The 16,377-nt window shown below is 41.5% G+C and overlaps 1 protein-coding gene across 8 annotated transcripts in view; it reads left to right on the top strand.

Annotated features, from left to right (window-relative positions):
* AUTS2 (activator of transcription and developmental regulator AUTS2) overlaps window positions 1-16,377 on the top strand; it is a 1,004,882-nt gene that overhangs the window by 676,648 nt on the left and 311,857 nt on the right. For all 8 annotated transcript variants that reach the window (XM_087957493.1, XM_026672356.2, XM_087957503.1 and 5 more), the window contains one exon: window positions 14,237-14,266. In XM_087957493.1, coding sequence (XP_087813619.1) covers window positions 14,237-14,266 — 30 coding nt within the window. The remainder of the gene's footprint in view (window positions 1-14,236; window positions 14,267-16,377) is intronic.

Raw genomic sequence — 16,377 nt, 5'->3', positions numbered from 1 at the left:
ACAGTATCCTTCCCCTGCCATGCCAGAGGTGGTATTCAGCAGGTTCTGACCAGTTCTGGAGAACCGGTAGCAGAAATTTTGAATAGTTCAGAGAACCAGCAAATACCACCTCTGACTGGAAATTTTACAGTATCCTTCTCCTGCCACACCCACCAAACCACGCCCACAGAACCAGTAGTAAAAAAATTTGAATCCCACCACTGGTGGGGAGGGACTGGGGATTTTACAGTATTCTTCCTCTTCCTCTTCATTCTGGAGTTCAATAAGGTTTTCATAGTGTTCCCTTTAGAAGATAATATTTGTAGCTCAGGGTTGAAATGTGGGTCCTTGGTGCTCTCTGAACTTGGTCGTTTTCTTGAAGACATTTCATTACCTCTATATTACCTCTTCACAATCACCATCAAGATAAACAGAGATTAACACCAGGATTAACACTAGACCAACAATTAAGTAGTTAAAAACATATCCCAATCAAGGAATGATGAATTCAAACGAACAACTAATAGTAAACAACAACCTAATCAAGGAACCAACAAGAAAATATCCATTTACACTGACAAGGCAAACCACTAGAATATAAGCAAAGAGCAAACCCCACACCCTTCTAGCACTATCTAGTTGGGTAATGAAATGTCTGCAAGAAAACAACCATGCTCAGAAAGTCTAGTTCCTAGTCCAGCATCTTCACCACTATACTATGCCAACTCTTATGTTGAGAGAAAGAGACTGACCCAGAGTTACCTAGTGAACTTGCATGGTTGAAAATGGTCTTGTCCCACATATTTCCTAGATACCATACTGGGTCTCAGGAGTTCGTAATTATTTTTTTAAAGTCAATTGATAATTTTTTAGATTGCATTCCCTAAAACAGGGTCCCAGTCGCGACGCGTCGAACAACTCCACCGGCCGTTTGCCGCATTTGATGAAAGTGCTCGTGAAAAGCACGCATCAAAGATGTCAGAAAGCCACGAGCCGTTATCAAAGATGGGGCGCAGTTGGTAGAAAGCCATTTCTCCGAGATCTGATGAAAGGCTTCCGTGAGTCACGGAAGCACTTTTCATCAAAAAGATGGCAGCACCCAGCTGATGCGGATCGCGCGCGCCCAGCTGATGCGGTACCGGGCGCGCGTAAAATGGTTGGGGATCACTGCCTTAAAACATTAATTGGAAATAGTTTTAGCTTCCATTTTGGATTCCTACAATACATTGAACTAAATCCCAAACATGAAACAAAAAGAATGACAAATCAAGATGAAGACCAAATGAGCTTTGCATTGAGTGAAAAGTTACAAGATTGTAGGTGCTCATTGTGATACAGGGCCATCTTCCTTTTGTACAGACATGCTTCAACTTGACATGATGTTGCTGTTTTGTCTATAGAAGAATTGATCCCCATTACCTGAAATCTCAGGAATAGCAGGAATGATGAGCTGAGATCAGGACTATCATATATTGTTCGATTTTGTACACTGATTTCTCAATTCAATTACTTTTGTTGGATGAAAACAAAAATGGCAAGGTGACAATCAATGATGATGATGATGATGATGATATAATTCAATCATGCCCAACTCTTGGCAATTCTGTGGATCAAGTCTCTCCACATCTTCTGGTGTTATGCTATTTCTTTGAATTGTTCTATGCTCTGGCTAGTGTCAGCTTTGATGGTATCCAGCCGCTCTGTTCTTTGGCAGCCTTTTGTCACTAACTCTTCCCCAACATAACTGATTTCTCCAGTGAATTCCCCCCACATGACATGGTCCAAAAAGGTGACAATCACAACCATGCAGTCGAAGCTCCCCTTCTTTTAATCCCCTCCCAAGATCAGATCTGCTCCCATCCTTTTAGCCTTTGAAGATATGGCCATGCCAACTGGCTTGGGGCCCAAATAGGGATGCAGCCCATTAGAGGCAGCTGAATAGAGAACCGCCCACCTCCTCTCTGTGTCCACTTTGCTCCCTTCCTCTCCCATCCTGCTTAATTTTATTTTAATTGAATTTTTAAATTTAGGACTTTTATTTCTTTCTTTTATTGATTAGACAAACACAAAAAAGACAAGAACATAAAAAACAATGAACATGGTGAATCCTCCTAACCCACATAGTTGTCTTACATTGCTAGGTCACATATAAAAATAGTACATATTTACATTCTATATACATAGTATATAATATCTACATATAATCATTTCTTATTATCCTGATCCTTCCTCTTTTCTAAAAAACAATAAAACTTATCCCATACTTTGTAATAATCCAATTCATCCTTGTTTTTTAATTCTTTTGTCAATTTGTCCATTTCTACGCACATCCAAATTTTATTTCTTGTTTTACTGTTTATTTTGCATTTTATTCAGTGTCTGTAAGCTGCCTAGAATCACCTTTGATGAGATAGACGGCATACAAGTTTGATAAATAAATAAATAAATGTGCTTCATTGCATGTAAAAGGGGGCCTAGCTTTGATCATGTGGTTGTGACCATGATCTTGACTTTTTTTGACACGCTCATACACTCACATACACACCCTTTTGGGTTTCCTTGATTGATGGCTTTGTTCACTCCCTCACCACATATTCTGTATAAAATGCCAATACAGACGTGACTTCTGCAGCTAATGATATAATGCTCCAAAGGCATACCACGTAGAACATTATTCTAGCTATTAAAATAAAAATAAAAATTGTGCAGCAGCTGAACTATCTCCAAGGAAGAAAAATGAAAAATTACTTTTGAATACGAATATGTTTGTGAAAATGAAACCATGTCTTACGAGCCCCAAATGACATTTTGCTACTGTAGTTTGGTAGTGAACACATAATGGTCTGGAGATGGAAAAGGAAGCAAATATAAATATTGCATTGCTTCCTAATGCTTTGTATTTTTTTGTTAGTCAGTGCATTATGAATATGAAATTTAGCTTGATGTGTTGCCATTAGCCATTTACCAATAGCTAGGTCTATGGCCTTTGAAGGCCACATTTAGAGGTTTAAAAGCATGCTATGGGCATTGTCAAAAAAAGGCTGTTATGGATTATGGAGTGTGGGGGAGGCAGGTTTCCCATTCATAGAATGGCTGCCAAGCACAAAAGGCACCATTCCTAGAAAGCACATGGATGATGCTAAAATCCAGTCTGGACTCGCCATTCCTTTTCCAAAGATGTAATTAGATGGCAATGCTGTAGTCTCCATCCAAACTACTGCTGTTGTTTGTCCCAATTGCTGTCATTTTCTTTATTTTATTGTGAGAGGAGGAGGGGGGAGAGGGAGAGGGAGAGGGGGGAAGGGGAGGAGGAGGAGGAGAAGGAGAAAGAGAAGAAGAAGAGGAGGAGAGGAGGGGGAGGAGGAGGATGGGGAGGGGGAGGAGAAGGAGGAGGAGGAAGGAGGAAGAAGGAAGAAAAAGAAGAAAGTTGTTGTTTCTGCCACATGAGGAATCCCCACCAAACTAAGAAATATATTATTTTTAAACCTTCATGGAATCATTGGGTTGAATGAAGCATCTTGGATGAGAAGTGAAACGTCTTCAAGAAAAAAAAAAACACAAAGAAAGTCCAGTTGCCTTTTGAAAAAGCATCTTTGGGACTTCTTAGCATTTGTACCTTTCATTCGAATTTGTTCCTTCCTTTGATTCTGCTAACCTATTTCTTTTCCATTGTGCAAGGTATTGGCCATTGTAACAATTCCAGTATTAACTATAAGTCTTGGCGAATGGTGCTGCTCTCTTTCAACTTCCAACACACACACCCCACCTACTTCCTCCTGCTTCCTTTTGCTTCTTTTCTTTCTGCCTGGGAACTGGGAACAATCCTGGGGATAATGATGGCTAAGATAATACTAACAAAAATCATCCAATACACGTCTCTTTGGGAGCTATTTTAGCTGATGAAAATGCCATTAATCAACAAAGAAGGGCATTCCTGTATGATCCCTAGAAAAAGGCAAAAGAGAAATGCCATATCCCAAAGGCTTCGTAGAAGAAGGTCACGCTCAATGAATTAGGCCAGGATAAAGGTTGCATTGAAATAAAATGAGGTAATGGGCTTCATGGAGGGAGGAATAGGGAGGCAGAAGGAAGAAGAGATTGCAAACGGGATCTTAAATGAATAAATTTAATAATAAATGAAAATAAATAAATTGATTCAACCAGGCAGGCTTTTTGTAGGATCAACCTTACTACATTAATGCAGGAAATTGGCGTGTGGAATTTTCTCCCTGCTTTCAAACTGAACTGAACTGAATTCTTTATTGGCCAAGTGTGATTGGACACATAAGGAATTTGTCTTGGTGCAAATGATCTCAGTGTACATAAAAGAAACGATACATTCATCAAGAATCATCAGGCTCAACACTTATTGATAGTCATAGGGTATAATAAGCAATCAAATCATACTAGGAAACAGTCAATATAAATCATAAAGATACAAGCGACAAAGTTACAGTCATATAGTCACAAGTGGGAGGGGATGGGTGATGAGTGATAAGAAGAAGAATAGTAATAGTAGTGCAGACTTTGTAAATATTTGGACAGTGTAGAGGGAATTATTTGTTTAGCAGAGTGATGGCATTCGGGGGAAAAATTGTCCTTGTGTCTGGTTGTTCTGGTGTGCAGTGCTCTATAGCATCGTTTTGAGGGTAGGAGTTGAAACAGTTTGTGTCCGGGGTGTGAGGGGTCTATAAATATTTTCACAGCCCTCTTTTTGACTCATGCAGTATACAGGTCCTCCATGGAAGGCCGGCTGGTAGTAATTGTTTTTTCTGCAGTCCTAATTACTCTCTGGAGTCTATGTCTGTCTTGTTGGGTTGCAGAACCAAGCCAGACAGTTATAGAGGTGCAGATGACAGACTCAATAATTCCTCTGTATCAGCAGCTCCTTGGGCAGTTTGAGCTTTCTGAGTTGGCACAGAAAGAACATAATTTCAGTGGTGAAGCCATTTTTCTCTCTCCTTGTTTCAGAAGAAGGAGATCGGACGGTGCTGCTCCAACCTCATTTTTGCCCTCTTCCTAAACTGTCAGCTTGTCCTAGGAAGAAGAGATGCAGGAGGATATTGTTAGCAACTCAGAAAGGCATTCCAGGAGGTTGGCCAGGGTTTGCCCTGGAGTCTCTTTACGTTTCTTGTAGAGCGAGAAGGAGAAGGAGGCAAAGATACATTAACAGCATACTCCCAGCTGGAGAAGATGCCAGATGTCAACAATAAATGGATTTGAAATATGAAAGTGGGACTTTTTTCCTTGCAAGATACACTGAAGTGCGCGTGGCTTCAGAGGCTAGTTTTCTCATCCTTGGAGAGGCCAGCTTCAGTTCATATGGCAAAACATGCAGTTAACCAGCAGTTCAGCCAGCTCAGATTTTAGCCAGAAATTCACAACACAGCAAAATAAACTTTTGCCCAGCTAGACTGAAATCACTTCAACTGAAGATAGAAGAAACAGAAGAATCCGGGGAATTCTTCATTCTTTCAAGACCCAAACTCGAAATGAGAAGAAATTTTCTGACTACGAAAGCTATTAAGTAGTACACCAAGTCTCCTTCCTGAAGTTGTGCAGGCTCCATCTCTAGAGGTTTCAAGGAAAAGTTGGACATTTTTTCTGGGATGGTCTAAGGCAGGGGTGTCAAACTTGATTTCATTGAGGGCCACATCACGGAGTTCTATAGAGGGGCACACAACTTTGTTTATGCAATATCTCATTGGATGGTGCCTAAATTAATTGAAGAGGTATCAGTGCATTGCCAGCAACAGCCTTTCTGATTTATATAAACAATTTATATGGCCACCAGTCTCACAAAAGTGATTCTAAACAGGCCATTTGCGGTCATAGTTTCTACAACAGTGTAGTCTTGCCATAAAAATGTGGGAGTTGAACCAGGAAAAGTGAAGTTCAAGTCACCATTCCATTATGGATCTAATCTGTTGACATTGTGAGCCCCTTTCTCCTCCAAGCTGATTCCGAGATATGGAAGATCATTAATAGAGACCATCCACTTCCCAGTGTACTCCTCATTAATCTGTGTGAAAAAGCAAAAAAAAAACTAGTAAATCAACAAGACAGACACAGACTCCAGAGAGCAATTAGGACTTCAGAAAAAACAATTGCTACCAACCTGCCTTCCATTGAGGACCTGTATACGGCACGAGTCAAAAAGAGGGCTGTGAAAATATTTATAGACCCCTCACATCCCGGACATAAACTGTTTCAATTGCTACCCTCAAAATGATGCTATAGAGCACTGCACACCAGAACAACTAGACACAAGGACAGTTTTTCCCCAAATGCCATCACTCTGCTAAACAAATAAATCCCTCAGCGCTGTTCAACTATTTACAAAGTCTGCATTACTATTAATCTTCTCATCACTCCTATCACCCATCCCCTCCCACTTCTGACTGTATGACTGTAACTTTATGGCTTCTACCCTTACGATTATTTAAATTGACTGTTTCCTAGTATGATTTGATTGCTTATTTGTACTCTATGACTATATTAAGTGCTGTACTTTATGATTCTTGATGTATCTTTTCTTTTTATGTACACAAAGAACATATGCACCAAGACAAATCCCTTGTGTGCTATAAAGAATTCATTCGTTCATTCATTCATTCATTCATTCATTCATTCATTCATTCATTCATTCATTCATTCATTTTCATTCATCTATCTTTTGGCTTTGCCAGTCCCTTTCTCCTCCAAGCTGATCTATTCTTCAGGGATATGGAATAACATTAATAGAGACCATCCACTTCCCAGTGTACTCCTTGTGTGTGAAAAAAGCAAAAAAACTAGTAAATCAACAAGTAGTTCTTGACGATGTCCAACAATTCCCAACTTTATTATCTCGATTAAATTACAAATGATTTTTTTAATGACATGGCAACCCTTACAATCTGTGTTCTTGGAACTAATAATATATGACCAGGTCATTGAACACAATTGTTGAATGGAGTCTGCTGCCTGAAAAGTTTGCCCACCCTTGAATTTAAGTCAGGTTATTGTCACTAGTATTGGGACGCAGCGGCTCAGTGGCTAAGACACTGAGCTTGTCGATCAGAAAGGTCAGCAGTTTGGAGTTTGAATTTTTTCAACACCATTGTAACTTCAAACGGTCACTAAATGAACTGTTGTAAGTACAGGACTACCTGTATTTAATTGATATTGTTGTAGAACATATGATTTGGATTCTGTAGCAATTTGAAATGTAATTCTAAACTTGCTTTGGCAAAATCTACACCAGCAGCCGCCAACCAGTGGGCCCCGAGAAAATTTTGGTGGGCCGCAGAGAAATTTCACCCCCAAAGCACCCCCCCCAAAGCAATTAATCCAGGCTGCGCAGAAACACAAGGCTGCACTGCCCACATGGCCCACGGGTACCCTCCCCGCCCACTTGCTCCTTACCAGGCAAACTTACCTGCTAAATTGCTATTTTTCCTTTTTCCAACCATCAGCTGTTCTGCTGTGTCAGGAGATTTAGATTAGCTAGGAAGCAGGAAATGCTTGGATTTCTTGCTTTCTAGCTAGTATTTAGATCTTCGGCTCTGCTTTTAAGCACAGCCAAACCTCCCTTAGGACTGAAGGTTCTATTATTCAGTGCAGACTCATGGCAAGACAATTTTATGTGACAGACTGAGCTAGCCAATGGCAGATAGATAGATCACTGAATGATTCTGTGAGCAACTCAATCTGCCTGCCTGTTTTGCCTGATTTTGGGTAAAAGTTGCTCTTTTTTAATAAAAAATTCAATATTTACATACAGGTGAAACTCGAAAAATTAGAATATCATGCAAAAGTTCATTTATTTCAGTAATGCAAATTAAAAGGTGAACCTAATATATGAGATACTCATTACATGCAAAGCAAGATAGTTCAAGCCGTGATGTGTCATAATTGAGATGATTATGGCTTACAGCTCATGAAAACCCCAAATCCACAATCTCAGAAAATTAGAATATTGAGAAAAGGTTCAATATTCTAGGCTCAAAGTGTCCCACTCTAATCAGCTAATTAAGCCATAACACCTGCAAAGGGTTCCTGAGCCTTTAAATGGTCTCTCAGTCAGGTTCAGTAGGAATCACAATCATGGGAAAGACTGCTGACCTGACAGTTGTGCAGAAAACCATCGACACCCTCCATAAGGAGGGAAAGCCTCAAAAGGTAATTGCAAAAGAAGTTGGGTGTTCCCAAAGTGCTGTATCAAAGCACATTAATAGAAAGTTATGTAGAAGGGAAAAGTGTGGAAGAAAAAGGTGCACAAGCAGCAGGGATGACTGCAGCCTGGAGAGGATTGTCAGGAAAACACCTATTGACCTCACCCCTTTCCTAAGAGGTCTGTAGGGGGCGTGCATAAGCGCACCAACGTGCCTACCGTCCCTGTCCTATTGTTTCTCTTATTCTTCTTTTATTTTTCTTATATGTACCCATTTCATGTATTCACAACTATGTATACACTTATACTTATTATCTTGTAAACAATTGGCAAATCAAATAAATAAATAAATAAAATAAATAAAAGTGTGGGACTTTCACAAGAAGTGGACTGAGGCTGGAGTCAGTGCATCAAGAGCCACCACACACAGACGGATCCTGGACATGGGCTTCAAATGTCGTATTCCTCTTGTCAAGCCGCTCCTGAACAACAAACAATGTCAGAAGCGTCTTACCTGGGCTAAAGAAAAACAGACCTTGTTTGTTGCTCAGTGGTCCAAAGTCCCCTTTTCTGATGAGAGCAACTTTTGCATCTCATTTGGAAACCAAGGACCCAGAGTATGGAGGAAGAATGGAGAGGCACACACTGCAAGATGCTTGAAGTCCAGTGTGAAGTTTCCACAGTCTGTGTTGATTTGGGGAGCCATGTCATCTGCTGGTTTTGGTCCACTGTGCTTCCTTAAGTCCAGGGTCAACACAGCCATCTACCAGGAGATTTTGGAGCACTTCATCGTCCTTCCGCAGATGAGCTGACTTCATTTTCCAGCAGGACTTGGCACCTGCCCACACTGCCAAAAGCACCAAAACCTGGTTCAATGACCGTGGGATTACTGTGCTTGATTGGCCAACAAACTCGCCTGACCTGAACCCCATAGAGAATCTATGGGGCATTGCCAAGGGAAAGATGAGAGACATGAGACCGAACAATGCAGAAGAGCTGAAGTCCACTATTGAAGCATCCTGGTCTTCCATAACACCCCAGCAGTGCCACAGGCTGATAGCTTCCATGCCATGCCGCATTGAGGCAGTAATTGCTGCAAAAGGGGCCCAAACCAAGTACTGAGTACATATGCATGCTTATACTTTTCAGAGGTCCAATATTGTTCTATGTTCAATCCTTGTTTTATTGATTGCATGTAATATTCTGATTTTTTGAGATTGTAAATTTGGGGTTTTCATGAACTGTAATCCATAATCATCACAATTACGACAAATCGCGGCTTGAACTATCTTGCTTTGCATGTAATGAGTCTATCTCATATATTAGTTTCACCTTTTAAGTTGCTGTCTGTCTGTCTGTCTGTCTGTCTGTCTGTCCGTCCGTCTGTCTGTCTGTCAATGAAGATTCTCAGTCATCCAGGTCATGGTTATCCCAAAAAGTGCTTTTTCAAAAGGCAACTGGACTTTCTTGTTTTTCTTTGAAGACGATTTGCTTCTCATCCAAGCAGCTTGACTGAAGAAGCTTCTTGTCTGAGAAATGAAACATCTTCAAGGAAAAACAAAGAAAGTCCAGTTGCCTTTTGAAAAAGCACCTTTGGGACTCTCCCTCTCTCCCTCCCTCTCTCTCTCCCTCCCTCTTTCTCTCTCTCTCCCTCCCTCCCTCTCTCTCTTTCTCTTCCCCTCTCTCCCCTTCTCTCCATCTCTCTCTCCATCTCTCTCCCTCCCTCCCTCTCTCCCTCCCCCTCCCTCCATCTCTCTCCATCTCTCTCTCCCCCTCTCTCCCCCTCTCTCCATCTCTCTCTCCCTCCCCCCCTCCATCTCTCTCTCTCCCCTCTCTCCATCTCTCTCTCATCTCTCTCTCCATCTCTCTCTCTCTCTCCCTCCCTCTCTCCCTCCCATCTCTCTCTCTCCCTCTCTCGCCCTCTCTCCATCTCTCTCTCCCTCTCTCCCTCCCCTCCCTCCATCTCTCTCCATCTCTCTCTCCCCTCTCTCCCCCTCTCTCCATCTCTCTCTCTCCCTCCCCCTCCCTCCATCTCTCTCTCTCCCCCTCTCTCCATCTCTCTCTCCATCTCTCTCTCTCATCTCTCTCTCTCTCTCCCTCCCTCTCTCCCTCCCATCTCTCTCCCCCTCTCTCGCCCTCTCTCCATCTCTCTCTCCCTCTCTCCCTCCCCTCCCTCCATCTCTCTCCATCTCTCTCTCCCCTCTCTCCCCCTCTCTCCATCTCTCTCTCTCCCTCCCCTCCCTCCATCTCTCTCTCTCCCTCTCTCCATCTCTCTCTCCATCTCTCTCTCCATCTCTCTCTCTCTCCCTCCCTCTCTCCCTCCCATCTCTCTCTCCCCCTCTCTCCATCTCTCTCCATCTCTCTCTCCATCTCTCTCTCTCTCCTCCCTTTCTCTCTCCCCCTCCCTCCATCTCTCTCTCTCCCTCTCTCTCCATCTCTCTCTCTCTCTCCTCCCTCTCTCTCTCTCTCTCTCTCTCTCTCTCTCTCTCTCTCTCTCTCTCTCACACACACACACACACACACACTAAGATACCCTTGCCTATTTCCCTTTAAAATCATCTTGGCACCAGTTCTGATTCCATAATGGAAACCATTCGGCCTGGGTCCTTTGCCATATGCTTAGCTCTGGAGAGAAGGTGCTGCTGGGTATGGCAGTAATGATTTGATGGAAGAATTAAGTGGACCTTGAAATTAGAACTGGACTGTCAGAAAAGGCAGGAAAGCATAATATATTGGCAGTGGAAACGGTGGTTCCTGGGGATTGTATTGCTTCCAGCCTTCTCTGCAGCATCACTGCAGTGCAAGATAACATCGCATGCAAAAATTCAGATGGTGTTGATTAGCTTCACAGTGAGATCTAATGAGTTATGGGTTGGGTGGATGGCAGGGGAAACAAAAAAAAAAAAAAAAAAGACACTCGCTCCTTTCCCCCAGTTAAAGCTGTGCAGCTCAGAACACAACACAGACTGACACACTCACCAAGACGTACAAGTTGGCAGAACAACAAGGCAGCGATTTAATGTCATGGCCAAGAATTCTAGGAAGAGACATCGCTTAATTTTAAAGCAGTTGGATTGCCTTTGGAAGGTCCTGATATCCTAGGGAAATGATCAGTCAGTCCTGGGGAAGATATTTTCATGGCTCCTGAAATGTCCCAATATTACATTATCAACATTCAACAGCCGACCGCTGCTTAAAGCAAAGCGATCGCTTGCCAATAAAAGGAATTAGGACTGATTAAAAAAAAAAAAAAGACCACCTCATAATGCCAAATATAATTTTATAAGCAAAAGGGCGATGGCATTCCCTCTCGCTTCCAGCTCCTACTCCTCTGCAGGTGGAGCAATTAGAAATTAATGTGCTCTTGCAATCTACAAAAAAAAAAAAAAAAAAGGCCAGCCTGGAATTACTGAAGTAGGTAGATAACAGAATAAGAGAGTCCAAAGGGACCTTGGAGAACTTCTGATCCAATCATTGGCTCCAGCAGGAAACACTCTACCATTTCAGATAATTCCAATCTCTTCTTAAAAGCCTCCATTGTTGAAGCCCTCTGAAGGCAAGCCGTTCCGTTGATTAATTGTTCTAACTCTCAGGAAATTTCTCCTTAATTCTAGGTTCGATCTCTCCTTGGTCCATTTCTTCTTGTTCTGTCTTCCAGATGCTTTGGAGTTGACCCCCTCTTCTTTATGGCAACCCCCTAGATCAGGGGTCTTCAAACTTGGCAGCTTTAAGACTTGTGGACTTCAACTCCCAGAATTTCTCCTCCAGTCATGTTAGTTCAGGAATTCTGGGAGTTGAAGTCCACAAATCTTAAACTTGCCAAGTTTGAAGGCCCTTGCCTTAGATATTGGAACATTGCTATCATGTCACCCCAGTCCTTCTTTTCATTAAACATACCGAATTTCTGCAACTGATCAGTGATAAGACTTGATGGCTGTGTTCATACAACTTTATATTCAGCCAAAATGGGTTTACATATTTTGACATTCTGGAGGTGGTATATGAACCAGACTATCATGTCTAGCTAATGAGGTTTTTTACAGCATTTTGCATATTATGTTACTGTTTTTATTTTGCTCTGCTTTATTTTAATCCTCTCTGTAGCACCCAACATCATTGCTTTGCAGTGGGAATCTGTGTACACTGAATGAATGAATGAGTAAGTGAATGAGTGAGTGAGTGAGCAGATTTATTTATTTCAGCACTTAATATGTAATGGTGTGCTTTGTTAAACTGGGTTAGAGGCATCATACTGAAACTTGCAGAGGCATTCACAGTTGAGTTCAAAAAGTAAAGTTGAAGTCATAATCCCAGTTCATGAGCAAAGTTGATGATCCAGACTATGGTACTATGGGCAAGACAGTAGCCGAGGGAGTCAGCATTATCCAAAGACAATTTTCGTGATCATGTGGCCAGCTTGACTATACGCCAGAGGTGCACAGAACACTGGTTACCTGTCCACTAAACTGGTACCTATTTACCTACTCACATTTGCAGGTTTTCAAATTGCTAGGTGGGTAGCAGCTGGGGCAAGAAATGGGCACTAGATGTTTTTCTGTGCTATATATGAGTGTGGATGTGGATATATGCATAATGGTTACCTTTTGAGAGCTGAATGCAATGACATTTCATTTTAATGTATGCTGATTAGTATCCATTTCAAGTGACAACAAAGCATTCTGTTCTGTTCTGTTCTGTTCTGTTCTGTTCTGTTCTACTCTGCTCTGCTCTGCTCTGCTCTGCTCTGCTCTATTCCATTCCAGATTGTTGGGGGAAATAGGCTGACTCTGTAAACCACTTAGAGAGGGCTGTAAAGCACTGTGAAGCGGTATATAAGTCTAAGAGTTATTGCCAGTGCTATTGTTATCCTTATTCTTGCACCATTAAACTGGGAAGGATCCTCCACGCTATGATGAATTTTAGAAGGGTGCTTCCTTTTTCTCTCACTTAAAAATAACTAATCATGTATTGGGGATTCTGCAGGATTGATAAGGAGGCTTAGGGAACTCTTTAGGAATTCTATGAAGCCTTGTTTAATGACTCCCTTTCCACGTGACTGTGTGCATCTCATATATTGCTCTTGGAAATGAATGGATGGATGAATCAGTCGCTCACCTCAAATTATCCCATAACCATATTAATTGGAGCAGTGTTTTATACTTGTCATTATTTGAAATGATAAAATCATTAAACAGTCTCTGCTGCAGCCCAATTGATATGCATCCTAAAACCAGTTATAGGTAGTCCTTGATGTACGACAGCTCATTTAATGACCATTGAAAGTTTTGCAGAATGCCAATGGTCACGTGATCAAACTTCAGATGCTTGCCAACCAACTCATATTTGTGATGGTTGCTATGTCCCTGGTGATCCCCTTTTGCAACCTTCTGACAAGCAATGTCAGATTCCCTTAACAATTGGGTTACTAACTTCAACAATTGCAGTGATTCACTTAACAACTGTGGCAAGAAAGGTTGTAAAATGGGGCAAAACTCACTTAACAATGATGGTTGTAAGTCGAGAACTACCAGTAAAGATTTACCATTTACGACAGTGAACTTTCCTCCTATCTGCTATAGAAAATGTAGAGTCCAATCCCCTTTAGGTTGAATTCAATTCCGGGATTTTTATGAACACAACTATGCAGTTTTCTTTGCAATACTTTGTTGTTTGGTGTTGCCTTCTTCCAGGGTGTTGTTTATTGACTTTTCAAGCTAATCTGCGGCCTTGGCATTCCCTGATAATCTCCCATCCAAATACTAACTGGGCCTGAATCTGCTTAGCTTCCATGCCCAGACAAGGTCAGTTAGATGCTGAGATTTCTCCTAGTCTGGCTAACTTGGCCAACATGTAGGGAAAATATTGACCTTGAATAGAGGACAAACTTGTTCCATGTAATTGAGGTTGTATTTGATATTATTCAGACATGCTGTGTTCCTCCACTGGGTGGGCCATTTTCAACCCTGCGGAAAAAAACTTGAATGTGTTCTGGAAGATTATACCTCTATAGGTTACACCCTTGAAATGAATTTTCTTTTGACACAGAACACTTTCGATATCTGTGGCTTGTTTTTGAAGGTGATTTCTTCCTTTCTCTTTCAGTGTGACAGCGACAGTGATCAAGAAGAAAAGGTAAAGTCAGTTTCTGGTGTCTTATTCCCCCCTTTACGGCTATTTCTGGTATGGTTCATAGTTCTCATGTTTCCTTTTAGTTCATGTGTATTTTAGTCTGAGGTGTGTAAAATGCTCAACATTCCCTCATGCTTGATCAAACGATTTCTTCTCTATTGATCTATTGCAGGGGTGTCAAACTCGAGTTCATTGAGGGCTGCATCAGGGTTGTGTTTGATCTGGGGGTGGGCGTGGCCAGCTCAACATCACTCGTATTGTGGGGCCCTGGGATGGCCCGAGCACTCTGCCAGCTAAAATGGGCTCCCTAGCTCCATTTTCACTGGCAAAGGCACCGTGGACCAGTCCTTTGCTGTTTCCAGAGTGACCCTGCGGGCCAGATCTAAGCAGCCCATAGGCCAGATACGGCCCGTGGGCCTTAAGTTTGACACCCCTGATCTATTGGATCCATAATTCACTTTACTGTAGTAGACTTCAATAGCTCTAAAGTGGGAATATCCTGTTTGCCCCTTTGTTTGAGGCATAGAACACCCTGTGATTCTAGACGGTTACCCAAAATGGAGTCATGCATGCATCCGCAATGGCTACTTTTAAAACCAATCTCAGCAACTTTAATATGTGTGGACTTCAACTCCCAGGATTCCCAAGCCAGAATTCTGGGAATTGAAGTCCACACATCTTAACGATACAGAGGTTAAGAATCGTTGCTTGGAACCAAGGATAGGTAATTGGGTCACGTCTATCATCCACTTTCAACATCCCCAATGGCAAGAGGTTGTAGATATTTTAATCCAAACTACCTTAGAAAATAACATGGACTTGTTATGCAGTTATTACTTCCTTTAAAAATATTTTGTTGCTTTCTGGATGGTGGAACCATGTAGTTCATTATGTAACTTTGACAGTATTCTGGTTATTTGTGCAAAACTGGTCATTCTGCTGTTTTAAATACAGGTAGTCCTCGACTTGTGACCATTATTGAGTGCAACATTTCTGTGGCTAAGTGAGACATTTGTGAAGTGAGTTCTGCCCTATTTTATGACCTTTCTAGCTACAGTTGTTAAGTGAATTGCCACAGTAACATGGTTGTTAAGTGAATCTGGCTTCCCCATTGGCTTTGCTTCTCAGAAGGTCGCAAAAGGGGATCATATGACCCTTGAAACACTGCAGCGGTCATAAATATGAGTCAGTTGCCAAGCATCCAAATTTTGATCACGTGACCATGGTCATAAGTATGAAAAGTGGTCATAAGTCACTTTTTTGGTGCCATGGTAACTTCGAACGGTCACTCAATGAACTGTTGTAACTCGAGGACTGTCTATATTGACTTTTCTTTTCTAGAATATTGATGCTTGAAAATTGGGTGGTAAACATTTTTCTTTTCTCCTAAAAAGTTATTTTAGTTGCAGAGTGGTTTCTCCAAAACACACCGGAATCTATTTCAAATATGCATTCATTGGCTGCAAAATATATATTCCATTGAATCAGCACCATTACAGTATATTTCTTTGGTTAAAACACTGAACACTGCAGAATAAATATAGATCATACAATATAAATTGTGTTGTGCATGCGTTCCCCTTCCCACCAGCCCCCAGAAGAAGAAAAAAAGCTCCACGGAATTGTTAATGTATAAATGGGCATGACACAAATTTAAAGTGTTTTCTCAATCCAGTTAAATTATTACAAAACTAATTAACAGGCTACACAACTTTCATTGACAGTATTTTTGTTTGGAATGCAAGCATGATTAGTGATCTTGTTGGGGAATAATGTTGGTATTGATTATGGGATCTGTAGTTTAGGAACCATAATTTTGTCAGCGATGAAGTAAATCTCGTGATGCAGCAGCTCTTGTTTTGTTTTATCTATTTATATAGACCTTTCGCCAATCGAGCAAGGCATGGAAGTCAAGGTTAATTGTGATTTATTCCTACTGGTGCAAAAATTGATAGCAGTGATCACACTAGAACTAGTAAATCACACCAGTAAAAATACACACCCACTGCATCTCTGTGATCTTATTATTGTATGGGTGATGGTTGTGACTCGGAGGTCTGAGCCTGCCTTGTTAGAAGATACAGACTTAAGCAATGAGGAAGAGAGGGATTTGG

The sequence above is a fragment of the Notechis scutatus genome, chromosome 1 (genome assembly GCF_049901735.1).
Source record: "Notechis scutatus isolate UNSWTSFEM ecotype Mainland chromosome 1, rNotScu1.2, whole genome shotgun sequence".
NCBI lineage: Eukaryota > Metazoa > Chordata > Lepidosauria > Squamata > Elapidae > Notechis > Notechis scutatus.
This window is presented reverse-complemented; position numbering and strand designations above follow the sequence as displayed.